This window comes from Sphaerodactylus townsendi, linkage group LG04 (genome assembly GCF_021028975.2).
Source record: "Sphaerodactylus townsendi isolate TG3544 linkage group LG04, MPM_Stown_v2.3, whole genome shotgun sequence".
NCBI lineage: Eukaryota > Metazoa > Chordata > Lepidosauria > Squamata > Sphaerodactylidae > Sphaerodactylus > Sphaerodactylus townsendi.
In genome coordinates, this window is record NC_059428.1 from 149011655 (window position 1) to 149039275 (window position 27621).

The 27621-nt window shown below is 52.5% G+C and overlaps 1 protein-coding gene across 4 annotated transcripts in view; it reads right to left on the reverse strand.

Moving 5' to 3' along the window:
* Window positions 1-4605: 4605 nt before the first annotated feature.
* LOC125432170 (Grid2 interacting protein) overlaps window positions 4606-27621 on the reverse strand; it is a 47216-nt gene continuing 24200 nt past the window's right edge. For 2 of the 4 annotated variants that reach the window (XM_048495577.1, XM_048495579.1), the window contains 18 exons: window positions 27288-27357; window positions 27006-27097; window positions 24720-24903; window positions 23921-24075; window positions 21669-21776; window positions 20694-20788; window positions 20483-20600; window positions 19858-20183; window positions 18342-18749; window positions 17730-17817; window positions 16464-16541; window positions 15289-15485; window positions 11513-11668; window positions 9733-9819; window positions 8916-9045; window positions 7961-8079; window positions 7306-7470; window positions 4606-5304 (listed from right to left, as the gene is read on the reverse strand). In XM_048495577.1, the coding sequence (XP_048351534.1) occupies window positions 5233-5304; window positions 7306-7470; window positions 7961-8079; window positions 8916-9045; window positions 9733-9819; window positions 11513-11668; window positions 15289-15485; window positions 16464-16541; window positions 17730-17817; window positions 18342-18749; window positions 19858-20183; window positions 20483-20600; window positions 20694-20788; window positions 21669-21776; window positions 23921-24075; window positions 24720-24903; window positions 27006-27097; window positions 27288-27357 (2648 nt within the window). In that variant the 3' untranslated portion in view covers window positions 4606-5232. Of the gene's footprint in view, window positions 5305-7305; window positions 7471-7960; window positions 8080-8915; window positions 9046-9732; window positions 9820-11512; window positions 11669-15288; window positions 15486-16463; window positions 16554-17729; window positions 17818-18341; window positions 18750-19857; window positions 20184-20482; window positions 20601-20693; window positions 20789-21668; window positions 21777-23920; window positions 24076-24719; window positions 24904-27005; window positions 27098-27287; window positions 27358-27621 lie in introns of all 4 variants that reach the window. The other 2 variants (XM_048495576.1, XM_048495578.1) reach the window with 1 other exon arrangement.

Genomic DNA, 27621 nt, shown 5'->3' on the forward strand with positions numbered 1-27621 from the left:
AACAAGGAACCTGATTGCATCAGATCCACGGGCAGCAGGAACGCTTCCCGGAAGGATTCTCCTGCAGGAGTTCTCCACACGAGTCAGGGCGGGCAACCGAATCCTCCTGGCTCTGCTTGCCCCAGTGTTCTGCCCGTTTTCCTTCCTTGATCTCAGCCGTTCTGCCCGTCCCCTGAGAATTCTGGCTCCTTTTTTAAGAAACTGCAACCCGATCGCCACCCAGCTGCTCAGCAGTGTCAAAATAGGCAAAGGGTCCTTCATTGAATAGCGTTTGGCTTGAGGGCAATTAGAATAATTAGAATAATTTTATTATGGCCACAGGGCCAGCAAAAGGCTAGAGGGCTTTTTGCCTGCAGGATTGGAGGGTGGTCTTCTCCCAAAGTCGGTTTCTCCCACAGTGGGAACTCAAGGCCTCTGCTCCTTAACCCCATTCCTGGGTGGGAGGGGATCTCAGAGGGTGAGAAAACTTATCATGGCTAGGCAAAGTGTCAGCATGGTGGCGGAGCCAGCTGCCTTGGGCATGATGTGCTCAGAATCACCAGGGGCCCTTCCACATCTTCCTGGTCTGTCTCACTGTGAACCACTTCCCCTCTTCCGAGCTGTGGCTTCCATGCACTACACCCCCCGTGATCAGAGGGTCCAGCTCTGCCAGATCTAGGGCAAGTGAAGTCTCCAAAAACACATCCAAGCGCCTCACTGACACTGGATGGCCGGTGCTGTAGATTTTGATCATAAGACGATTGAAGTGGCCTGAATGTGGGGAAGCCGTGTGTGTGTGTGTGTGTGTGTATGTCTGTCCTAGGGTAAGAGAACCCTCTCAGTCACTCTGCCCAATAATACCTCCAAAACACTGATCTACCTGGTCAGTACAGTCAATTTGATTGTTTTCAGCTGTGCAAAGTGAATCCTATTGCACGGGCCCATTAGTCCAGCCAGCTTTCAGGACCATACAGGCAGAGTCCATGGATCCGAGCTAAAAGTTTAGCTGCAGAGGGGCAGTTCCCTAAAAGCAAAAGGGGATTTCTAGTTGTGTTTAATTGTGCACTGTGGGAATTGTCATAGACTCAGCATTCAGTGCCCATCTCCAGTTGTCAAGGCAAATTCTTTTTCTAGCTTCAATATTTTTGAAGGGATCAAGAAGGAGCAGACGAAAGTGATTTCAGGGACCGGGACTGTCCCATTTCCAAGTGACACACTTGACCCCAGCGCCTTTCTCTACTGGCTCCACCTCATCTGCAATGGGTGGAGTGGGCTTCCTTGATTCTGCTTGAGCAAGTCTCCAGCGAGGCCTTCTCTTTCCCATGGCGGCACCTGTCTGTCCTGCTGCATTCCAACCTACTCTCACACCCCTGGAAGCAAAACAGAAACCACTGGCACCCGCAGGCCACTTCAGCCAAGCTTGGAAGAATCCTCAGCGGCTCCTCCGCGCACCCTGGTGTTGCCCTGAAACTCTGTCCTGTCATCTGGGTGGAAACTAGTGGGGGGTGTTGTCAGAAGGGAGAAAGAGGCATTTGCAAAAAAAAAAGCCCAATTGCTGCGGGGTGGAAGAAGAACGGTGACTCTTCATTGATGTCCAGGATCGTCACAAGGCTCGTTGCACACCCAGAGGTCGGATTGAGGCCCCTGGGAGACCATCGTTGTCAGGGAAGGTCTGCCTTGGGTGAGGCCCCTGGGGGCAGAGTGCGTTGCTGCCAGCCCATGACTGGAGGCCAAATGGGCAACGTGGCCATGCCAGTAATGATCACACAGCGCTGAAGAGAGAGGCACAGGAGGGAAACCTGTCGATCAACAAAACAAAGGTTTGGCAGGCTCCAAGGACATTTCTCACCACTGTTTTTGACAAGGCACCCTAAATCTTGTTTGCAGTCATCTGATCAAATTTGGCCCTAAAGAGCACCGGATTGGCGCCGTCTGTCAAGTATCCGACAGCTATAAACTTCAAAAGACCCAAGCTGGCCTTCCCACGGCTGTCCTGAAATCCCAGCTCTTCCTTCCTGCAAAGCTCTCTCATGCCCTGGCTATAATGTCTGCAGGCAAGGGCAGGGCAGCCCCACCACTGTCTCTTACCCTTCGGCAATTCAGCGTCTGAACAGGGACCGCCCATGCGTCCCCACAGGCAGAGGCCCCTTCACCTCTGTGGGGCAGGGTTCCAGAGCAAGACCTGTGACCAGGAGGCGTGCCAAAACTCCTGCCAGTATCCAACAGCATTCTTTGTTGTTACAACAGTGGCTAGCAGGGCAAGCAAGTGACAGGCCTCGGTGGCCTCACCCCTCTGATACTTGGCGACACATGCACAAACACAAAGTGGTGCTTATTCCATGCCCGGGCCGCATGCCAAAAGTGACCTCAGGCTATCACATGAGCCAGTGTGCAATTGTCATCCTTGGTGTTCCTGAGACAGACATACCTCTTTGGGGGAAATGCAGGAGCTTAATATAGTTAATCTGAGAGCTGAATGGAAAGACTTGCTGGTGGGGGGGGGGGGGAAGGGGGTTTCTACTTGGCTGGAGACCCTCCAAGGAGCTAGAGAGGTCTGGTGTAGCAGCATGACATGTGAGTTTCTTTAGCTGTGTCTGTCCCAACCCTTCCTTTCCAAGGGGCTTGGGGCAGGTAGCAACAGTTAAAAGGAGATAGCAACATTCCACAATCTGCCTGCATTTATTTCCCGATGGCTGCTGAATGGCATCCCAAAAATGTCTGCAGGTCCATAGAACATGGTGGTGTGGGCAAGAGGAGGCTGCTTCCTTGTGGAAGAGAGACTGCCGGGGAAGAGTCTTTGTTTTCCACTGACAGAGTTCCCGGCATAGAAGACCATGAATGTTGGATTGTGGGGAAAAGTCAGTGCCAGAAAGAGACCACAGCCTCCCTTCAGCAATGCCCTGCACAGAAATTAAGATACATCATCCAAGGAATGCAGTTTTTCATAGAACAGACTTTGCTTCGAGGAGGGCACACCTTTATTGGGAGGAGCACAAAAAGTGGATGGAGACATGGAAAACAGGCATGTATACACAGCCTTCAATGTAAGCTCTTTTTTTAAAAAAAGTCACAAGAATATACCTTCTGGAAATGAAGAGTTCTTGCGATCTTCTTTCATGGTTACAGCTGCTAGCAAACCAGATCTTCAAACATTAGACAAAACATTAACAGGACACCCGCCCTGTCGTCCGGAATGGGGAGGGGCAACCAGAGTTATAGATCAAGAGGGACTGCAGAAGAAAGGCTGAACGTTTTGACCACCCTTGAACAGATACTGCTGGGCACTTCGCTGGCCTGAATGGGAAGAGTTTGCAGCTGGGAAATGGAATTGCCATGCTCTTCAGCATGATGTCCAGGAGGGCCAGACCCCACTGAAGGCATCGGCTGCGGTTAATGCACAGAGTGGCAAGTCCACCTTTTTGGCCAAAGCTGCATTGGAGCTGTTGGATGGAGCACCTTTGGCCTTTCCAGGACCGAGGCGGGAGGGCTACAAGGAGGTCCTCTGCAGTAGGGCTTTTTTTTTCATTCATACAGTGCAGTCACAAAGGCTGAAATTTGGAGGGGGCGGGAGTGAGAAGGAGCTATTTAACTCTCTCTGTCTCTCTTCACATGATTTGTCTGTTGAGAATTGCCTGGCCCCTGAAGCTGCTTCTTCCCCGGGGGGGTGGGGGGAGCAAGAGAGCAGGACTAACAGTACTAAGAGTACTGGGCTAAATTATGTGGTCATTTGACTCTACAGATGACAGCCCCTTTGGCTTCACGCAGCAACAACTAATGACACAGTCCTTGCTCCTGAAAACCATTCAGAAAACTAAACTAAATCAGGCTTTGCCATAGTCTGGATCTCAACTATGAGAAGGCACTGGTTGACAAGAGTCTGCCCCAGTCTCACCACACAGAAGAAGAGGAAGAGGAGGAGGAGGAGTTTGGATTTATACCCCCCTTTCTCTCCTGTAAGGAGACTCAAAGGGGCTGACAATCTCCTTTCCCTTTCCCCCCACCCCCCAACAAACACCCTGGGATGTAGGTGGGACTGAGAGAGCTCAGAAGAACTATGACTAGCTCAAGGTCACCCAGCTGGCATGTGTTGTAGTGCACAGGCTAATCTGGTTCACCAGATAAGCCTCCAAAGCTCAAGTGGCAGAGTGGGGAATCAAACCCAGTTCTCCAGATTAAAGTGCACCTGTTCTAAACCACTACGCCACTGCTGCTCTGATGTTGAATCGAGAAGATGCCCAGGGCTGGAGCCAGAAAAGGGTTCTCATGCAATGGGCGGCCTCACCTCTGGCCCATTTGCTCCACCCAGTTTCCTGAGGTGGGGAGGAAACGACCTCTCACCTGTTTCCAGAGAAGTAGGACTTCAGATGGAGCAACAAGAGAAGGATGGGTAGGTGAGACTGGAGGTAACCACGTGTGAGGGAGTGAAGCAAGAGCAGCTCCATTCATATGCTGGAATGAACTCACAGCTTCTCTGTTACAGCTGCTAGTTCCCAGCACGAGAGGTGACCCATCCATCTGCAGCCAGGATTGTTGCCTTCAGGTTCCCTTTTGTTTGTGTGTTTTGCCCAAGATGTGCTTGGTGCATTTGCAGATCTGCCCTCCACCCTGGACAGAACAGTCCGCAGATGTGTGGTTGTGTTTATTTTGGCAGCAAAACAGCAGGGAAGTAGTCGTGGCAGCAGCAGCGGCAGCTCCAGGCCCAGGCGAGCTTTCGGGGAGAGTTGAGAGACATCAGTTGGGCTGGCTGAAAAGCTGCCAGGAGCTACTGAAGCTCCTCAGTTTGGGATTAGACACCAAAGCAAAGAAGGGATCTGTTTCCCACCCTCAACACTCACAAAGAAGCTGACCCACCGACACCAAACGTCACCCACAAACAGCATCTCCCTGAAAGGAAATGCATGATCATGAAGCCTCTCAAAATGTGTATTGAGTCCTGTGTCTGTGCGCTGAGTCCTATCTCTTGAGGCTGCAAGAAATGCCAGTCCTGAGAGTGGAGGAGATAAACTCTTTCTGGAGAAAGACACCTCGTGGGACACTCTTGAGAGCCACATTGCATGTAAGTCCACCAAGCCCTTGTTCCTCTCGCATCCGGCTCCACAGGGGATTTGCAGAAGCAAAATTCGATATCACCAGAATATGCACAGCCGATGGTGCTCCTCCCTCACCCGGCGTGTATTTACAACTGAGCAGCCAGGACAAATTGCACTTCATTGGCAGGAAAGCACCATAACAAATGCTGCCTTCATCCCCCCATCACCAGGCGAGGGGCGGGGTGATCCTGGGGCTACACTGGGGTTCGCCAGCCTGCACGTCGCTGAATGCCCTCTGCAAGGAAAGAGAGAAAACAAAGCTGGCCCATCACAGAACACAAGAATATCCAGAAACAGAAATTCTTTCCCATATTGTATCCTGCACTTCTTGTGAAACGGCCACACAAATGGGAATCCTTTCAGAAATCCTAAAGCTACAGCAAAGTAGACACCTGGTTGCTGCACTGTTCTAGGATCGTGCCACAAATTTTCCAAAGCCAGGCTGTTTGCAATCTGTGGAGAATTCAGTGGGGGACCATCCACTTGGTGGAAACTCACAAACTTGGCCAGGAACAGCTCCACTCCTGCTGTGGTTGTGGCTGGACAGCAGGCCTGTGTGCTCATCGGAAACCTAAGCATAAAGCCACTAGACATGAGCATAAGCAAATCGCGCACCACCTCCTCCTCTGCCATTGTTCTAGCCCAGGGGTCTGCAACCTGTGGCTCTCCAGATGTTAATGGACTACAATTCCCATCAGCCCCTGCCAGCATGGACAATTGGCCATGCTGGCAGGGGCTGATGGGAATTGTAGTCCACGAACATCTGGAGAGCCGCAGGTTGCAGACCCCTGTTCTAGGCTGAACAGGGCCTGTAGCCCTGTAGTCCAGATGGTTCATGGTCCACAAAGCAGTAGGAGAACATTGGACGACAAGGAGCATTAGCCCAAATCCCGGCCAGGTGTGCCAATACCAAAGTGACTGTATGAATCCATCTTTTAGCCCCAGCATGAGGAAGAAAGAACATTCCTTGCCAAGGACGTAGATAAGGGTGTTTTTTTTCTTGGGTTCAACCCCCCCCCTCCATTGCATGTCCAAAGCTCCGTCCTTTGTGGGGTTTTTAACTGGGGACCCCAGATTCTCCCTTTAAGGTGGATTTAAAAGGAAAATTTGGGCTCTCTAGTTGAAACACCATTGAAAGTGATGCTGTTTGGGGGTGGATTTCAGCATCATAGCAGCTGTCCCGGAGGGGGGGGGGGGCGCAAAACCCAGATTTTGCACCAGGCTCCATTTCCCCTAGTTATGCCTCTGCCCAGAGGGGAGGGCAAAGGGGGCTGCCGGCTGGGAGCCAAGCTGGTGGCAGGGCGGGGGAGGGCAGGGCAGGGGAGTCTGCTGTCCCCAGCCTCAGAGAGCTGCTTTTATAAGCACTGGGGCCGGGGGCGGGGCTTGGGGAGGCGCAGCCATGCTGCAGGGGCGGGTGGGGATGTGGCCCTGCTCCCGAACCCCTCCATAAAAAATCTATACCTACGTCCCTGTTCCTTGCCCTCTCTCAGTGACAGCAGCCACCAAGGACTCCGGGGTGCATAGTGCCATCAGGGTGCAGATGGCTGAAATCCATTACCTTCTTCCCATAGCCCGTGTTTTGGCATCTTGCCCAGGCTCATGAAACCACGACACCAGCAGGCAACGGCTCATGCCCTGCCTTCCGCAAGCTGCTACACCAATCTGGGTGGGAGAGGGGCTGAGCCCAGCTTGGGAGGGGGGCTGAGGTTTCACAAGCAGAGACAAGTTTCACAAACCCAGAGAATAATTGGGTGCCCTCTCCCCTCTTTGGAAGAACTCTATAATTCCTGCTGCCTAAAGAAAGCTCAGAATATTCCGAAAGACCCGTCTCGCCCTGCATACTCTTTTTTTGAAATATGACCACCTGGCAGACGATATAGGATCATAAAAAGAAAGACAACCAGGCTCAGAGACAGCTTCTATTCTAGAGCTGTGGCTGTGCTGAACTCCACGGTGTCGCGTTGACGTGGCTGTGGCTGGGGAGGGATGGTTGGAAGGGGGATTGTGGGAGATGGGGTGTGAGGACGGCAGAAGTGTGCATCGGGGGGACGTTTGTATTGTCGTTGTGCGTGCACAATGACATTAAAGTTTATCTTATCTTATCTTCAGTATCCTCTCAGATTGGCCACATGTCCCCGCAACACCCCAATCCCGTCCCAAACTTGCACCCGCCTAACATTGGTGACCAGATCATTATCGGAGAACACTTGGAAATACACAACAATCCACACCCTACCTCGAACTTTCTCATGAACTCAGCAAATATGCCAAAGAAGGCCTCTGAGGTCGTGACTTTGGAGTCCTCCCCGAAGAAGGACAAGACTTTGCCGAACTCCTCCATGGCCTTGTGCTGAAGATCAGCCAAAGACCGTATGACAGGGCGGGCGCTTTCCAGGAAAGCCTCGAGGAGGACCGCTAAGGACAAACCGAACATCGCAAGCCCGTCGTTGGGCTGCACGTTTAAGAAGACAGCCGAGGGTAGCAAGCCAGAAGTCAGCAAGGCTTAAAGCAGTGAGCAGAAACATGGCTTCATTACTCTCTTATTAGCCAGTTCTAGTTGGGTTTATTCATGGGGCAGGATATCATGCAGGGATATCTTCACTCAGAATGCAACGTGAAGTTTAAATGGCAAAAAAATGCAAATGCCCCCCTCCCCCCAGCACGACTCTAACTTTCAGCTGTCCAACTCTTGTTTGACCTGCTCATACATAGGCAAGGTTCTCAGGGCCAGACCACACCCTCCCTTCTGGTCCTCCCATGGGGAGGGGGCAGAGCTCCTATCCTGCCGCAAACCCAACAGTGTGGAGAGAGCCTCCTCCTCCAGTGGCTCTGTCCTGGTGCACTGGTTGTTCATTTGCAAGCTGATCGCTGGCTGCTTCAACAAAGGATACAACCATCACGTCCCCAAACTTGTCCTCTGAGCAGACCGGCATATTCTGGCAGGCCATCTCAATCTCCTCTACGGTGGCGTGAAGATCGTCAAGGTCGGCTATTAACGCTCTCTGATTCACTAAGGGGGAGAAGAAACAGAATTCGGCCTTGGCTGTTTCGGCTTCCCCGATGGAGTAGCGCAAATCTGTTCTCGGACCCAGAACCTGACATCACACAGAGTTTTATCACTGAGGTGAACTTCCTCCCAGGAAGAAAGACCGTCTGTTCTACAACCCCATCTCTATGAACAGATGAAGCACCTTCTGACTGGCTGTGACTTTCTAGGGTTCCTCGAGCAGGTGCACTCTAATCTGGAGAACTGGGTTTGATTCCCCGCTCTGCCACTTGAGTGGAGGCTTATCTGGAGAACCAGGTTAGCTTGTGCACTCCTACACATGCCAGCTGGGTAACTTTGGGCTAGTCACAGTTCTTCTGAGCTTTCTCAGCCCCACCCACCTCACAGGGTGTTTGTTGTGTGGGAGGGGAAGGGAAAGGAGATTGTCAGCCCCTTTGAGTCTCCTTACAGGAGAAAAAGGGGGGGGGGGATATAAATCCAAACTCTTCTTCTTCTCTTCTTCCCAGCCAGAGTCTTTCCCAGTTGTGCTGAGAGCCTTTTCACTGGAAATGCCTGACGCTGAACTCTGGGCTCTCTGCTGGGCCCGCTGGGAACAGGAAGAAACTGCCCTGCTTCCAGTGTAATAGTTTCAGCCGGCACTGAGAAACTGAGCCAAGTTACACCCTGTCCAAACACACCTTGTGGGGATGCCCCAGAAAAATCCCTGGAGCCCTGGAAGGAACCAAAGTAGAAGGGGGAGTTATCACAAAGCAATGAGCGGCTGGGCTGGAGGCCGCTAGGAGTGACTCGTTGACTGTTCCCAGACAAACCCAGGAGTGATTCTGTCTTCTGTACTCTACCTTTGGCAGCGTGTGGCACTGTGGGCAAGTCCTTGGCAAAGCCCAGGAGTTCTGGGAAATGTTGGCTAAGCGATTTGGCAAGAATATGTAGGAAGGTGGATTTCCCGTCCACAGTCTTGGTTGTGTTCAGCTGCAACGAAGCAGAGCAAAAGCAGTCAGTCAATGGGGCAGATTGAGGTCTGCAGGGGCAATTGGCTCAGCTTGGGCATTCCCACGGCAGTGACATTTCTAGCTCTTATGGCTGCAGCTGAGAGTGAAGATCCTGCTCTCGGGTGGGTGGGTGGGTGGGTGGGGGCTCAGGGAGGAGGAGGAGGAGGAGGAGGAGGAGGAGGAGGAGGAGGCTGGACGGAAGTCACAGAGGTCACTCTACAAGGTGAGTGTTCGCCTCTCTCTCCCTTTCCTGCCTAGGAGTTCAGGGTGATGCGTGTTGCCTCCCCCCATTCACAACAACCTCGTACCTTAGGCGTGGCTGGGATTGCATGACGGGCCAGGGTCAACCAACAAGCTCTCTGAACATGGTCTCCTAGATCCTAACGCAACCCTTTCACAGCTACTTCCTGGGCCTTCCCTTTGGCTTGCAGGAGACTAATTTATATGGAGCAAATTTAACCTCGGCAACGTTTATGAAAGACACTGAATGAGACATTTCCTAGCTCAAGGTCAGAATTTGGGGAGGTGGACAGGTTTATTTATTTATTTATTTATAATGAGATTTATAAGCCGCCTCACCCCCGAAGGGGCTTCCTTTAAGCGGAGGTGGACAGGTTACCCTAACAGGGGCTTCCTTTAAGCGGAGGCAGACCTGTAGTCCACTTACCTCAGTTAGGAAGTTGATTTTAAAGCCTGTGGTTTTGCTGGTCTTCAACTGCCCGTGGTTCAGATAGTTGCCCATCGCCAGCACAAACTGCGAAGAGAACCCCTTGTGATTAAAAGAGCAAGAGACCCTCAAGTGTGCCCCCCCCCCCCCACACACACAGGCTGTTCCCTTCTTTCCTCCCCTCATCCCTTCAGTGTCAGGCAGGAAATTTTGCTAGCATGGCTGTTTGTTTTATCGCAGGCCAGGCAGCTGCGCTTGGCAGCTACAGATTTCTCCCTCATAAGGAGCAAAGCATCATCTGTTCGATGCCCGCCCGTTGTCGAACCTGCCAAAGGGGCCAGTGTCAGGGCTAAGAACCCTGAGAGAAAAAAGGAGCCGCCTGTCTGAAGCTCGGCCTGTCCCGATCAAGGGAGACAGGTGTGCTGCAGGAACATTACAGAGCAAAGGCTCCCCAGCCCAGCCCCCCACCCAAAAAGACCCCTCTTACACACACACACACGTGCGCATATATGTCTGCCAGATCACTCTATGCAATTCACACCAAACCACATATTAGTATTCCGGGGGGTGGAGTATAAACAAGGCAATCTAACGAAGGGGAAGAAAACACTAATTTAATTTTTATCTTGATGTTTGATTGACAATTCCTGACTGCGCATCTTGCCAGCAGCTCTGAGCTATCCCAGCCCCTGCCCTCCTCGATGAGTCTGCATGTGTGCAACTGGGCATTCGCAGGATCGGAGGAACAGGGCGGCCCAGGTGGGAATGCCCACCACAGTCGTGAGCAGTGGGAGGAGGAGGAGGAAGAGGAGGAGGAAGAGGAAGAAGAGCTGGATTTATATCCCCCCTTTCTGTCTTGCAAGGAGACTCAAAGGGGTTTACAAACTCCTTTCCCTTCCCCCCTCACAACAAACACCCTGTGAGGTGGGTGGGGCTGAGTGAGCTCCGAGAAGCTGTGACTAGCCCAAGGTCACCCAGCTGGCATGTGTTGGAGTGCACTGGCTAATCTGAATTCCCCAGATAGGCCTCCACAGCTCAGGCGGCAGAGCGGGGAATCAAAACCGGTTCCTCCAGATTAGAGTACACCTGCTCTTAACCACTATGCCCCAAGCTGCTTCAGGTGGGTGAGCAAGACTCTTCCGCGGAGTTGGGCCATCATGTGACCTGTTGCACAGCACAATGTGTGCACTAGCCGGTGGTCACAGTCCAGAGATCCTCAGGGGACCCGTGGCTGGAATCCAGCTCTCAGAAGACGCCCTGTGAGTTAATCGGTAGCCAGCAAATGGCTCTGTGCTGTTAACCAGGCGTTCTTCATGGCATCATTAACAGGCCCGAGGGCCCAATTTAAACACTGTCTTGTCACCTCCAGGGCAAACTGCAGCGCCAGCAGAAATGTGCACGGAGCCATTATGCTGGTTCAAGCTGGAGGACAGGGTGCATGGTTCACCGTCCTCCGTTTTACAGAAGCACAGCACCATCAGTAACGATCCACACGCCTCTCCTGCTACTTCTGTCACTATTCCAGTTCCATTTACTTTGCCTCTGCTGTTGCTGAATGCCCTGCCCTGCCTTGGTCCGATCACCCCTGCGTAGGAGAAGCCTCTCTGCTGTGATCCTGAGGCACGGGCAAGGTGTGTGTGTGTTTGTGTGGTGCAATGTTGGGCAGCAGGCTGAGGCCACGCAGGCTGGGAAGGACGGGAGCCTGGCTGGACATCATGATGCGGCAGGGAGTGGCTGCCACCTAGTGGCTTCCGTGGGCAGCCAAGATGACTTCCCTCACCTCCAAGATCTTTGCCAGCTTCTTGCTGTTCTTCAGTTCCAAGGAGGCATTGAAGATGCACTCGTAGCTGGCCAGAATCTCCTCCGTCTTCTCCTGCAGGGTGGTCTTGAAGTGCAGGCTGCGCAGCCGGGTCTGATACTCCGGTACCAAAAGCATCTGGAAGACAAAAGGAAGGGCCAGCCTGCTTCAGACGGGCTCAGAGGATCCTCCGAGATGCCTTCTGAGCAACACACTCTTCGTCTTGCTGGCATTTTGCCCCTCAGCTGCAGCCCCACAACTGCTTGGGCCCTATAGCTGATGCTGAACATGCAACAGAGTACGTGAAGAGCCTCCGGAAACCATTTCTGGAGACCTTTCAAAGCTTCCCATACCTCTCCCTGGCAAGCTGCACCAGCCACAATTCCCTCCTCTGCACAGGGCAGGCGCCTGCCTGGTTTCCTCCACGTTTGTGGGGTTCACATGTGTCCTGCTGTAGTTTGGGTGTCAGACTGCTGGGGGACAATCCAGCTGTTTCTCATGCAACGTGAGAAGTTCTGCAGTCGAGCATAACCACTTGCGTGCCCCTGGGCAGCAGATCTTGGGTTCTTATGCCAGAGTTTCTCCCAGCCTTGCTACTCATTAGCAGGTTTGAAAACTACAACAATAGGTTTATTAATAACAAGAAATAAATTATGGTGGCATTTATCTGGATTCTGCACCACTGATACAACTGACAACAGAGCGTTGGCTCTGAAGGACAAAGAAGTCTGATGTATTCAGGCTAAGAACAATCAGTTTACTTAGTTCAGAGAAGAGAACCAATATTAGCCTTCAAAGAAGGTTTGTTGTCTGATTTTGAGTCTGATCCTTCTAGTAACGGATTTTTCTCCCTCTCCCATAATACTAGAATGTGGGGTCATCCACTGAAACTGAACAGTGGGAGATTCAGGCATCTTTTTGAGAAAGTCCAGAGTCCCTACCACCCCACCACTACCCTGCCAAGTGGTCCTTCCATCTCTTCCATTCATATATATATATCTATTCTCTATCTATCTATCTATCTTATCTATTCATTCATTCTATCTATCTATCTATCTATGCCATTCCATTCCATTCCATTCATTCCATTCATTCATCTCTTCCATCCATTTATCTATTTATCTATCTTATCTTCCTATCTTATCTCTTTCTATCTTATCCATTCATCTTCCCATTTCTATCATCTTATCTTATCCATTCCATTTTATCTATCTATCTATCTTATCTATCTATCTATCTATTCATTCATCTATCTATATCCATTCATCTATCTATCATCTTATCTATCTATCTGTATCTATCCATTCTATCATTCATTCTATTCATTCCATTCATCTTATCTTATCTTATCTTATCTATCTTATCCATATCTTATCTATCTATCTCTTTCTATCCATTCCATTCATCCATTCCAATTTTTACTCTACTCTTACCTCCTACTCTATCTTATCTATCTTATCTATCCATATATTCCATTCCATTCCATTCCATTCCATTCCATTCCATCCATCTTATCTCTTCCTGTATTCATTTATCTATTCATTCATTCCACCTTACCTACCTACCTCCATTCTCCACTTCCATCTATCTTATATCCATTCCATTCATGAGTCCGTCTGTCTGGTCTGTCTGTTGTCCAGTCTATCCATCCATTCCTGTATCTATTCATTCCTCCATTCCATCTTCCTATCCATCTATCCATCTCTTCCTATCCATTCATATCTTATCCATCCATCCATCTTATCCATCATCCATCTATCTCTCCTAGAATTTATCCATCCTTCCTATCCATCTCGGTCTGTCTGGCTCCATCCGGCTCACACCTCCATCCATCCGTCCATCCATCCATCCATCCTCCCATCCATCCATCCGTCCATCCATCCTCCCATCCATCCATCCATCCATCATCCATCCATCCATCCATCCTCTCATCCATCCATCCTCTCATCCATCCATCCTCTCATCCATCCATCCATCCATCCATCCATCCATCCATCCATCCATCCATCCATCCTCTCATCCATCCTCCCATCCATCCTCCCATCCATCCTCCCATCCATCCATCCATCCTCCCATCCATCCATCCATCCATCCATCCATCCATCCATCCATCCATCCATCCATCCATCCATCCATCCATCCATCCTCCCATCCATCCTCCATCCATCCTTACCCCATCCATCCATCCTCCATCCATCCTTACCCCATCCATCCATCCTCCATCCATCCTTACCCCATCCATCCATCCTCCATCCATCCTTACCCCATCCATCCATCCTCCATCCTCTCATCCATAGCATCCATTTTTGTCCATCCTCCATCCATCCATCCATCCATCCATCCATCCATCCATCCATCCATCCATCCATCCATCCATCCATCCATCCATCCATCATCCATCCTCCATCCTCCTCCATCCATCCATCCATCCATCCATCCATCCATCCATCCATCCATCCATCCATCCTCCCATCCTCCATCCATCCATCCATCCGTCCATCCGTCCATCCATCCATCCATCCATCCATCCATCCATCCATCCATCCATCCATCCATCCATCCGTCAAATCCGTCAAATCCAAATCCGTCGTCAAATCCAAATCCGTCAAATCCGTCCGTCCGTCAAATCCGTCAAATCCGTCCAGGCGTCAAATCAAATCATCATCGTCCGTCCGTCCGTCAAATCCACCCACCCGCCCGCCACCAAATCCGTCCGTCAAATCAAATCCGTCCGTCAAATCCGTCCGTCCGTCGATCCGTCAAATCCGTCATCCCCGTCGATCCGTCCGTCCGTCTGGTCGTCCATAAATCCGCCGTCAAATCCGTCAAATCCGTCCGTTTGATCTGGATCCGGATCGGATCGGATCCGGATCGGATCCATCCGTCCATCATCCCGTCGTAAAATATCCATCCGTCATCCCGTCGTCATCCATTCCTCCCGTCCGTCAATCCAAATCCGTCCGTCCGTCCGTCCGTCCAAATCAAATCATCGTCAAGTCCGTCATCCGTCCGTCCGGATCGGATCGGATCCGTCAGATCGATCCGTCAAATCAGATCCGTCCGTCCATCCGTCCTCCCATCCATCCGATAAGTCCATCCATCCTCCATCCAATCCATCCATCCATCATCCATCCGTCCATCCATCCTCCTCATCTAAATCCATCCTCTCATCCATCCGTCACTCGTCAAATCCATCCATCCATCCATCCATCCGTCCATCCGTCATCCATCCGTCATCTCATCCGTCTATCGTCCGTCCTCATCCGTCATCCCATCCAAATCCGTCCATCCGTCAATACGTCATCAAATCCGTCAAATCCCGTCAATCAAATCAAATCCGTCAATCCGTCAAATCCGTCGTCAAATCCATCCCATCCGTCCTCTCGTCAATCACATCAAATCCAAATCGTCATCCGTCAAATCCAAATCCGTCCGTCAAATCCGTCAAATCCAAATCAAATCCATCCGTCAAATCCGTCAAATCCGTCAAATCCGTCATCTCGTCAAGTCAAATCCTCTCTCGTCAAATCCGTCAAATCCGTCATCGTCAAATCCGTCCGTCAAATCCGTCCATCCGTCAAATCCGTCAAATCCATCCGTCAAGTAAATCCGTCAAATCCGTCAATCCGTCCGTCCGTCCGTCCGTCCGTCAATCCGTCCGTCCGTCCAAATCCAAATCCGTCCGTCCGTCAAATCCGGCTTGATCCCTGTTCTGCCAGGCCAGCATTCCTGCCGGACGTTCCCGGGTTCTAGCTCACCTGCAGCACAAACTGGTCCGGGTCGCTCAGCTTGGCGGGGTCTCCTGCATAGCTGTGATACTGATGCACCTCCTTGCTGTCAGGTGCATACAGCAGCAGCTGCTTGATGTGGGAGGCCTCCAAGCGGTCACTCTCCATGGTCAGGAGGATTTGGCGGAGTTCAATGTGCGAAAGCTTCAGGTGGGCTATCAAGATGGCTGGGGAAGAAAGGCAGCAGTGAGGGCATCGGAAGAGCCTCCTGCAAGGGCAGCTGGGGTTTAGACAAGGCCCTGCCACCGAGAGCGTCAAAAGCAAGTCACATGGCAGAGAGGGTCAGCCAGCATCCAAAGCCAGCACCGGGTCGCAGAATTCCTTGCAGCGGTGCAGAGGATGGCACGTGGCTTCATTTGCACCCCTAAAAATACTGTTGTTCCCACCTCCAAGAGACCTCTTGAGTTTTCTGTGCAAACCCTGAAGACAATGGGAGCCCTCTTGACCCAAGGGACAGGCACGGCCTTCCGGAAAGACCCTCCCAGGGAATCAGGCAACGGCTGGACTTGCTCACCCTTTTACCTCTCCGGGCACGTGCCTCCCTGCCCCTAGATCCATGGGGTATTGTGCTGCTGGTGTAACCCCCATGCCCAGAATGGGTTGGCCCAGAATGGGTTGACCCAGTAAGGGGGTGGAGACTCAGAGCAGCAGAAAGGCTGCAAGAGCTCTTTGCAGAAGACAAGGCTACCAGACTCGGACCTTGATTTCTATAAGCCCTTAACACCTTGTTAAGGTAATTGCAATATTGTTGGGAACTACTGGGAAGGTAGTTGTTGTTTTTGCTATGTTGAAAATGTTGGAGTTTATTGTTTCAGGGTTTTCTTTTGTGGTTGTAATGGGTGAGAGTTCTCCTGGAAACCTTCATCATGTTGCATCCTGTTCATCAAGCCCTTGGAGTCTTCAGGAGCCAGCCAACTTGCAAAGAAGAATTGGACTTGGCAATATCAGTAGACTGTAAATAGAAGGACTTGGAAATGCAACCTGAACAGGACCTTGAATTGTAATGTTAAATGTTGATGTTTAATGTTATTTGTAAAAAGAAGTAAACTGTTTTGTTTAAATTTGGTTCTTTGCAACTCCTTCCAAGTACTGCCCCACAGAACCCACAAGCTGAGGTTACACTGGCACAGGGGATATTCACTTACACATGTTGTAGGCTTTTTTGTGCGAGAGGATCTCTACCACGTCTTTCTTTTTAAAGGACTCTGGCAAGGGGCTCGGCTCTGGAAGAGAAACTGAAAGATTTAATCAGAGATAAGGATGGGGTTCGGAGGGACCCAAAAAGGAGGCTGAAAGATAAACTGTCGCCATTATGGGATGGGATGAAGACGGAAGACTGGGGGAGGCAGGGATGAAGATGGAAGACTGGGGGAGAGCAGCGGCAGGCTTGGGGTGACACGTGCCGGGGAATCCTGGGGTCCAGCCGCGAGCGTGGCACCCAAGCACCCAAGCGGCGGGATGGAAGCACAGCTGCAAAAAGCAAGACAAGACATGAGACCCCAGATCATGAGACACCCCCCCCCATCCCATCCCCGTTCCCTGGGTTCACCTTACTTCTCCCCTAGAGTAGGTGGATCCTTTGCAGCCTACTTTGACATTCAAATGCACCACCGGGTTGCAGAATTCCTTGCACCAATGCAGAGGATTGCACCCCTAAAAATACTGTTGCTCCCACCCCCAAGAGACCTCTTGAGTTTCTTGCCCTGTCACAGATTTCTTCCCAACTGGCTCTTCTTCCTCAAGGAAACCACATCCACCAAAAGCATGCTCTTCTACTCTGCCACTCATAGCTTTGGGGGCAGGCGTTATGAGTGTGTTTCTTGCGACAACTAATACAGGAAGCGGCCCACTGAGGTGTCCAAGACAGCCACACAACCTCTGTTACCATAGAAGCACATGAATAGGCAGGGATCTTCTGCTCAGGGCTGGCCTCTCTCAATGAAAGATTGGCAGCGTGCGTGTGGGGGAGTGGACCGTTGTTGTTTCTATGTTGCTTCTCGTGCCCACACTAGCACCTGTGGCCCTAACACAGAACGGCAAGGAAGCCCACTCCAAGATAACACCAAGAGGTCAGGACACAAGACACCAGAATGGGGCAGGGAGCGCATGTAACCCTGGCACATCAAGCCCAGGAAGTAAACAAACGGAGTTCAGAGAGAGACCGCAGGGAGGGCACTGTGCCACACTGCCACTGTGCCCACAGACAAAGGCAGACATGAAAGTTGGCATGTTGTTGCTGTGTGGGGCCACCAGCTGCCAAAGTTGCTGGATAAGCACAGCCAGATATTAGGCACTCCTCCAGGCCAGGAAGGTGCCTACTGATGTGTCTGGCAGCGTCCCCCCAACTAGCCTGCAGCTCGTTTTCCTCATGTGCCCCTTCCCCAGCCGAGGCCGGCTGCCAGGGTACTCACTTGCTGGCTTCTGGGTTCCGAAATGCAGCTCCAGGTCAAGATATTTGACCATGTCGCTCAGCTTGTCATAGTCCGAGTCCTCTCCAAGCTGTGCCAGGAAGGAAGCGGAGGGTCAGTGGAACACACAAGTCCAGGGCAAAGGGAAGGACACAAACAGGCCACAAATCACCCCACTGGCAGGCCCACGAAAGACACACACCGTTCACGTGGCTCGATCATTTGGAGTCGATGTCTTTGTGCCTCACATAGAACACAACTGGGACTATTTTGGACTGAGAGAGAGCAAGAGAACAGGGGGCCGGGGTGGTGTAGGAGGGCTTGGAGGGCCGGACAGTCATCGGAGAGAGCTGGGTTCAAATCCCAAAAGCTCTGCCATGGAAGCTTGCTGCGTGACCATGGGCCAGACACACGTTCTCAGCCTGATCTGCCTCACAGGTCATCCGTTTGGCATTTTGGAGAATGCAGGAGGCTCCTGGGAATTGAACCTGCAGCTTTCTGCATGCCAAGCAGATGCTTGATCAGGACTCCCAAAGTTACTGGCCCTCATCACTGTAGGAGGCTCACACATACCCAGGCCAGGCAAACCCAGAGCGCCCCCCCCCCCAGTCTTACCTGCCCCCAGATGGTGCCCTCGGAGTTCTCCACTTGCTCCCAGCGCAGCCGCTTGACGCTCATGTGGTGGGACTCGCTCCTGCCCCGGGGCCCTTGGGGGGGCACGCATGAGACCGGCAGGGGAGGGGGTGGCAGGGGAGGTGGGGGGGCTGGCTGTGGGTGGCAAGCAGGGGGGCTGGGATGGGAGGCCGAGGGGGCTTTCCTCAGTGGCTCTGTGCTTCTGTGTGCCTCGGGGGTCTCCTGGAACGGCACGGGAGGAGGGGGCGGCGGTGGGCTGATGGGAGGGGGCGGGATCTGGTCGGACAAGGTGGAGTAGGTCAAGGAGCTGCCGTCGCTGCTGCTCTGGTACTCGCTGGCGCTGCTGAGGTCGTTGGCGGTGTAGCTGCCCTGCTCATCGTGGAAGCTCATCTGTGGCAAAAGAGGCAGGAGAGGGTGACGGCGTGCCCAAAGGGAGCAGGTGGGGCCGATCATGCCCTGGCCTTATTCAGAGGCAGAAAGCCCTCCCCCACCCCCACTTGGCCCATCCGCACAGCAGAGGCTGGCTCCTCAGCCCAAACACAGAGGTTGTCCGAGGAAAGAGGGGTCCATTTTTCCCAGGTCCCACATCTTGCCCTTCTTGCTTTGTACAGAGTGCTTTTCTGTCAAACTGTCCAAAAATGGGTATTTGTAAGAATTTCTCACCACCCTCTGCTCTTATGCACCGGGGGGTATCGTGGTCAAACCAAGAACTGGGAGGTTCAAATCCCCACTCTGTCACGAAAGCTCACCGAGCGACCTGGGGCCAATCAAATACTCTGAGCCTAGCCTACATCACAGGGTTACTGTGAGGGAAAAATGAAAGAGGGGAGAACGATATAAGCTACTCGGGGCTCCCCCCCCCCCCGGGGGGGGAGAAATGCGGAGTAATAATTAAATTTGTAGTTAAATAAATTCAACGATCCAGAGGTAGGGAATTCTGGAAGATTTTGCATCAATCCAAATCTGTCAGTGGGACTGCTGTTGCCGCTTAGGTTGATTAAATGAGCTAAACATGACAGCCATGTTTAGATATCTGAAGGGATGTCATGTCGAAGAGGAAGGAAGGCTGTTTTCCACGGCCTCAGAGACTAGAACCCGGAGTCATGGCTTCAAGGTGCAAGAAAAGAGATTCCACCTAAACATGAGGAAGAACTTCCTGACCGTCAGGGCTGTTTGACTGCCTCGGAGAGTGGTGGTGTCTTCTTCTTTGAAGGTTTTTCAAGAGAGGCTGGATGGCCGTCTGACAGGAGTGCTTTGATTGTGTGTTCCTGCATGGCCGGGGGTTGGACTGGATGGCCCTCGGGGTCTCTTCCAACTCTATGATTCTAAACTATGTCTGCCCTAAACTAACCATCGGATGTTTACCTCTTCTTTTGCTCAGATTTCTACTGCTCACACCTTCCCTTGCCCAGATTCCAGAAACTTAAGACCAGGAGAGGCAATATCTTCCCCTATTTACAGCCCAGGCCCATTTTGCTGGAGGCACAAAGAGGCCCACCTCTTCATAGTCATTCTCCGGAGTGAGGAAGTCGTCCACGATAGTGATCCGGTGCCCCAGCTGCTCGCTCAGAGCGTCCAGGAAGCGGTCCGTGTCCCTGCTGCGTGGCGGCCGTGAAAAGGTGAAGAGCTTCTTCCGCCGAGAGAGGGGGCTGAGCGTGGGGTCGCTGTGCTTGGGGGAGGGAGCCGGGCTGCTGTCCAGGCTGACGTAGGGGTTGGACTCTGTGCTGCTGGGCGAAGGGAGGCCGCCGTGGGAGTGGTAGTAGCAAGGCTGGGCAGATGGGGCAGCGTTCTGCCAGGAGATGGGCAGGCCTGTCTTCTGAGCACCTGCAGAGCGCAAAAAAGGCCCATTCAGAGAACCCAAAGACCCACCACCCTGGGGACAAGCTGAAGGCAGCAGGAGGGCCACTGGGTAGCCTTCTTGTCCTACCTGGGCAAAAAACATGGGCTGCTCATCATTTGGATCTCGCCATTAAAGGCTAAATCCTTAAGGTTGGGGGCACGGTGGCACCTGGCGAACAGCAGCCCAAAAGGCCTCTCAGCAAATCCTGTGCTCCAGTAGCTCCATCCCACCTCCAACCCAAAGACCTCTGCTGTGAAGCCAAAACATGGAGACTGTTTATTACCTGCTAAGTTTGCTTGTTCCAGGACTGGGGGTGAGGTCCTACACGAAGTCAAGTTGCCCAGCTTCCCTCCGAAGCCTGTGGTCAGCCGGGTTTCCAATTCTGCATAGACGGCCGACATCTGGAGACAGAGTTGCTCCACTGAGAGTCAGCTGCTAAACACCCACACCTCTCCACCCCACCCCGCCCCGCTGAAATTAGCAGCGGGACTCACCATTTTGGGATTGGGTGTTTCTGGAAGGGAGGTTCCATCCCCTGCTTGCCTCTCCCCAGAGCCTAGACGGACAGGCACCTCAATGGCTTCACGTGCTGGAAGGAAAGTTCACTGCACCTCAGAAGAACATCAGAAGAGCCCTGCTGGGTCAGACCAGTGAAGGTCCATCTAGTCCAGCATCCTGTCTCAGAGGGCAGCCTACCAGTTCCTCTGGAGGTCCATCAATAGGGCAGAGAGGCCGAGGCCTTCCCTGATGCTGCCTAGTCCTGGCGCTGAGATTCAGAGTTCTGCCCCTGAACCTCCTTCAACTGAGCGATAGTGGACTCCAAACAAATGAAAGGACTATCTTGTGGCTTTTTTGTCAGGGAAGATGAGATGAAAAGCAAGATGTTGTACGAATGCTCTGTTCTAGGGCGGTCAGTGTCCAGGGGCAGGTTGCAGGTCTTCTGGAATCACAGCTGATCTCCAGAGATCAGTTTTCCTGGATGAAATGGCTGTTTTGAAGGGTGGACTTTATGGCCTCACAGAGGTCCTCCCCCTCCCTAAATCCCGCCCTCCTCAGACTCCATCACAATAACGCCAGAAATCCCCCAGCTGGCAGCTGGCAGCCCTGCTTCATTGGGTGACGTTTGTGTGGCTGGGTGTGATGGAGAAGGCCCCTATGTGAGGATGGAACCCTTCTCTCCCCAAGTGACTGGACTTGGCTACGATGCCCGCCCATGACTTTGCATTACACAGTCTGGGGTGTCCCAGCTTCAGGATGCCTTGGAAAGGGCAGCCCTTGGACTCAAGGACCACCTGTCGTCATGGACACACCTTTTGGACTGTTTCCTCTCCCCCAAAAATATGGCTGTTCCAAGCCCACCCCTGGAGAGGGAGCTGGCAGAGAGCCAAAGGGGTTCCCTCCTTCATGGCAGGCAATCAGATAGAAGGATACAAACGCAAAGCAAGGGCAAAATCACCAGCGTGGCCTACCTCCAGCTGCACCGTCCTCAGAACTGTGGGTGCGGACGCTTGTCCGGCGCGTGGGGGGTGCCCGAACAGAGCTCTGGTGCCGTTCCTCGGACTCTGGCTCAGCTGCGGCTGAAAAGGAAAGCCTTTGCCAATGACACCTTTCCCAAGAGACACCCTCATCACACTTCACTTCCTTTTGCACAGAGGAAGGTGGGAACTCTCTGCGATCCAGCCGACGACTCTGCAGCTCAAGTGCCTTCCTCTCTGGGCCACCTGTTGGCCTCATCCTGGTTGCCACCATTGCTGGTGGCTGGAGGGTACGTTGCAGCTCTGTTCAAAAGTTCAGAGCATTGCGCACAAGCACATAAACCTCCGTCACCACCCCCAGGGCTGAATGAGGACGTGGAACTCTTATCTCACTACTGGAAATCTTGTTGTTCTTGAAGGCACTAGTGGACTCACATCTGACTGTCTCACTGCAGGCGCCAATTTTCTTCCCCAGCCAAGCTGATTACAATATGCAATGCACCTCTGCATCCTGAGTTCCCTCCTGCCTTCTGACTGGGATATAAAGACTCAGAGGTCTCCGTTCCACCTAGTATCTCATGAAGGGGGCTTTGACTCTCAAAAGCTTGTATCCCTAAGATCTTGTTGGTCTCTAAGGTGATGCTGGTGAATCAAACTGTTGCAACCCTCCGTGACCCAAGAAGTCAAAGGTCTGGAGTCCGTGCCCTACGAAGAGAGACTTAGGGAGCTGGGGTTGTTTAGTCTGGAGAAGTGGTTAAGGGGGGGACATGATAGCCATGTTCAGATATTTGAAGGGATGCCATGTCGAAGAGGGAGCAAGCTTGTTTTCTGCTGCTCCAGAGACCAGGAGTAACAGATTCAAGGTGCAGGAAAAGAGGTTCCACCTAAACATTAGGAAGAACTTCCTGGCTGTCAGGGCTGTTTAACAGTGGAATTCACTGCCTTGGTGGAGTCTCCTTCTTTGGAGGTTTTTCAAGAGGCTGGATGGCCATCTGTCAGGAGTGCTTTGATTGTGTGTTCCTGCATGGCAGGGGGTTGGACCGGATGACCCTTGGGATCTCTTCCAGCTCTATGGTTCTGTTGTTCTAAAGGGGTCCCCTCTGTTCTTCCATGGCCACTGTTGCTGGCGTGGCTCTTCCGCTGCAGGCTGAGTTGCTCGCAGAGCTTGGGAATCCCCCTTGCAGCCTCCGTGGCACAGCCTCACTGCCTCCAGACCACCAGCACCGACAAGGATTTTGCTACATGCCGGTGTGACCTCCTCTCCAGACCCAGCGAAAAGTGTCCCTGCAGGGCTGGCTTTGCTCTTTTTCTTTCTTGATTTAATGTGGGTTTCTGGTTTAATTTGATGCGCATTGAGAGCCCCTCCTGGGGCAGCATCTGGTGAGGTTTTCTGGCCCCTGGTGACGAGTCTGCACCATTCATGACTGCATTCTCTCTTCCAGGCCCTGCCTCACAGAACCCTCATCTCCTCCTTGACTGAGAGCTGACGTTAACAAACGCACCCAAACATGTCTTCCGAAGGTCATCTGCTACAAACTGGGTTTTCTCCCCAAGCGTTTTGGCTGATCTTCAGCATTATGGGGGGAAGAAATGGGAAATAAACACAACCCCTGCATGGCAAAGAACAATCCCAGAACTGAAGATCCCAGAAACCCTTCATTCTAAATTTACCCTCTGTCTTGGCTGCCAAAACCCACAATGCCCCCTGGAAACACACAGCTAGTACTGAGGTTGCCTCAGCAACTATAGGCAGCGGCACGGAGGAAGGAGTAGGTGTGGGGCCCTGTGCTCCAGGGATCCGGCTGACGTGTTAATACCCTCCTGCCGCTTGACAGCACCGACGTGTTTCCCAAAAGAGGTCTCGTCTGCTGGTTCCCAGCTGTTGCTGCTGCTCTTGCTGTGTGGAGAGGATCCTGCGTTGAGCTCTAAGCCTTGAGAAGAAGGAGCCTGCAAGTGCTTCATCCCTTGTGCCCCACACCATCGGGCAGAGGGGGGGCTTCTGAGCACGGCCAGGGAAGGACGCAAAGGCAGATGGTGAGGGGGCGGAAAGGGACCCCAAAATCTGAACTGGATGCTGGACATTTGCTGCCCCCGATGATCAGCCTTGCTTAGCCCGCCACCCAAGGGGGGGCAGCCCCACTCACTCGGCCTCCCCCTAGCCCCCAAGCTGGTTTTAATGCTTTTCAAAGCCATGCCAACAGCTGGGAAAGTAAGAGGCGCCTCCCCCGTGGGTGCCAGCAGCTCACCTGGCCCGGACTTGTAGCCGAGGAACCTGGCGATCTTTTGCTGGCAGTGTTCCTGCTCCTCGTATGTCAGCAGCTGGTAGATGAACTGCCAGATGACTTGCTTGGAAGGTGTGTCCAGGACAGGGTAGACGTCCACGATGAGCGTGTCTATGTTCCTGGGCGACAAGAGGAAGGCAGTGGTCTTTTTCAGGGGCAGGATTTTATAATGCAGGAACAAGTCTTTATAATGCAGGAACTATTTATTATTTATTATTTATTTTATTTTATTTTATTTATTATTTATTATTATTATTTATTATTTATTATTTATTTATTTATTTATTTTTATTTATTTATTGGTTGTGTTTCTATACCACCCTCCCCCGAAGGGCTCCTTTGCACCCTGAGGAAAACAGTCCCCCTTTCCCCCAGCCCTGTGCCCCTAAACAGGAGCCCTTCACATGCAGAAACCAAGCAGACAAATCTCCCTTGTTTTGCTTCCACAGAAGGGGAAAGCTTCGGGTTTTGTCTTGCTATTGGAAGGCATGCGAGCAGAGCCAACCCTAGAGGTGGCTGCGGCCCTCCTGTAGAAGCCCTGTGGAGCGTGCTTGCCTTCCTCAGCCTGGCCTCTGGTTGTGTCCAGCTGCTAAGACAGGCCTGATCCTGCAGAGATGCACAGAAGCCCTGGTTCTGCAAGAGGCCTGCAGTCCTGAACGTGGGATCACATGGGAAGGCCAGAGAGACAAAGCAACAAGTGTCAGACACCCACTTCCCCTGCGGGAGTGAGGCTGACGGAAGGGCAGAGGAGCCAGCTCCTCACCTGTGCTGGAAGAAGCTCTCCAGGGCCTTGCAGACGGTGTAGCGCTCGGGCGGCGTGAGCAGATGCTCCAGCTGCTGGTGGAAGGTCCTGCCCTGGATCTTGATGCTGGAAGGCAGGATCTCCGCGACCCATTGCAGGGACGTGAGTGCCGAGGAGGAGCTGAGGGTCTCGGATGACTCGCAGTCTGCACGTGCAGCAGGGGCACAACAAAGAGAAGTCAGTGCTAATAATGGAAGGAGGGGCCCCCAAAGAAAGCCCCAAAGAAAGCCCCCAAAGCCTTTCCCTGCCCTGGATGGTTCAAGCTAGCCCAACCTCATCAAATCTCGGAAGCTAAGCTGGGGTGTCTCTGGTTAGCACGGGGATGGAAGACCACCAAGGAAGTCCAAGGTGGTTATGCAGAGGCATGCAGTGGCAAACCACCACGGTTCATCTCTTGCCTTGAAAGCTGTGATGGCATCTTGTACCGCCACTTCAGGTGGGGGGGGGGGTGTCACATTGTTTTTGTAGGAGGGGAAGAAGCCGTCCATCCTGTTTCACAGCATACACCACCTTGCTTGGCTTCCTTGTGAAGATACCCACAGACAACCCCAGGAAAGAGACCGTTCTCCCAGCCCAGGAAGTCGCTGATGGCACATTTCTTTTTGGGAGTGAAAGGGAGGAGCAGAATTCGCCCCACAGGGGGAAGAAAAAACCCCACCCACTCCAGTCCACAACAACAGCTGCCTTCGCCTGGAATGTCTGAATAGAAAAGCGACAGCAGAAGTCCGATCCCAAAACACACAGCTTGAATGTGGGCCCAGGTAGAAGCTAAAAATATCGGGCAGCTTTTTTGCCTGTCAACAGGAGATGACGATGCAGATCCAGTTGTCTGCCTTCTCTCTGCACTGTCCCCACATACAGGAGCGCTGCTGCCAGGAGATGAAGAGTCCCACTCACTGCATACATCTGTTTCCCCCTTCCAGGCCTCCATTAGTTCCCTTCCCACCTCTTCCCAATATTCAGGGGGCTGTTTGCTGTGAATAATTAAAAAGGGGGGGGGGGGCTCTTCAGTGCAACAGGGCATCTTGTCAAAATTCGGCAGCACAAGCAAACTCCCCGGAGGAATGTTCTGCCTTGTTTGCAAAACTCACAGGATTGTGAGGAGCTACTTTGCAGAAGGGCCAAAAGCCACAATGGCGAGATTAGCACTTGGAGGAGGGACTGGGAAGAGGAAGGCGGCTGAGCTACAGCGTCTGTCCTTAATCCCCTCACGCAGTCCAGATGGAACACCCGCGGGGATATATCTGAGCCTGTGTTCTCCCAACAGGACTGACCCCCCAGCTCCAATATCCCTCCCATGCAGCATTCCTGAAGTAGCAACCTTTTCTTTAGCCCCTCTATTTCAGACCAAGAAATGACACATCAGCTGGATCCAATAGCTGTATTTTCTGCCTGCAATCACGGGGCCGCTTTGTGTCGAATGCTGCACCTAATCCGACCAGAGCCGCTCCTTCAATACACGGCCAGAAAAGGGGAGGCTCAGACGCGGGGGCTTCAAGCCGCTGATGAGAGCTGCCCCCAACTGTAGCTGCCCCTTATGCTTAAACCAACTGGGAATGACTTGTACTGGCCTGGTTTTCCCCTCCACCACCCCAAGAACTTCAGTTCTGTGAAAACCTGGAAGTTCCACCCAGAGAATGTGGATTTCCAGAAAACCTGGCTCCACACTTGATCAGGGGAGTGTAGGTGGAGACGAGCCATGGTGATTAAAAGGGAACTTCCATGTCCAGAGGCAGCCGGCCTCTGAATCCCAGTGCCTGGGAGCATCACCAGCAAAAGGCCTCGCCTGTCTGCCCTGCTGCTGGTCCCCAGAGGAACTGGACGGCCACTGCATGAGTCAGGATGCTGGATTAGATGGACCTTCACTGGAATACTCCAGAAATACTCCTAGAACAGGGGTAGGGAACCTGCGGCTCTCCAGATGTTCAGGAACTACAATTCCCATCAGCCTCTGTCAGCATGGCCAATTGGCCATGCTGGTAGGGGCTGATGGGAAATGTAGTTCCTGAACATCTGGAGAGCTGCAGGTTCCCTACCCCTGTCCTAGAAATACTCCAGAAAGAGTCATTTAGTGTTCTTACTATAGTAAGATAAGCTTTCCCTGTTGAACCTCCAAAGTCAGAGACAGTCACCTTTAAATCCTGTGCCAGGAGGCAATATCAGGTAACCTTCGTGCCAAGTGGAAGCCCCCCCCCCTTCCAGCATGGGCCCAAGTCACCCCCCTGTAAATGTGAACGACCTCATCACCTGAAAAGCTGACGATGCCTTCTTCGACCACAAGGGTGGGCATTGCCCCACTGCCCTGAAGCATAGAGACCACCTTCTCGTGGGAACAGTTCCTGCAGGGAGGGAGGAAGACATTGGAAGTCAGGAAAAGGAGCAAGGGAAACCTTCCTCGGCACTGGGAGCCCGTTCTGCAAGGCCGGCTTCTCAACAGACTCCTGTGCTCTGAGGAGCCAAGGAGGGACATGGGGGCATCTCTGCAGTGCCAGCGCCCTGTGCCCCACAGCCAAGAATGGGCCCATTCACCTCATATCCAGGCCGTTGAGGAACAGGATTCGGTCTCCAGCTTTCAGCAAAGCCTTGTCCGCTGGACTCCCTGGACAAAAACATCCAGATGCACCATTCAGGCACACGGAGCCCATCCCAAAAGCTGCCCTGCAGAGTTCCCACCGCCCTGCCTTTTCCCTCCCCAGAGGGCAGAAAGGGGTCAGTGCCGCCTTGCTGAGGCTTCGGCATCCTCTTGCTGCTGCACACTGAAGGATGCTGCCTCTCTTTGGATCCTGGCCATCCCAGCACGGTCATCTCCTCCCGTGCAGGGCCTCAACTCTGGCACAGCCAAGCTCTCCAGGGCTCCCGTCTG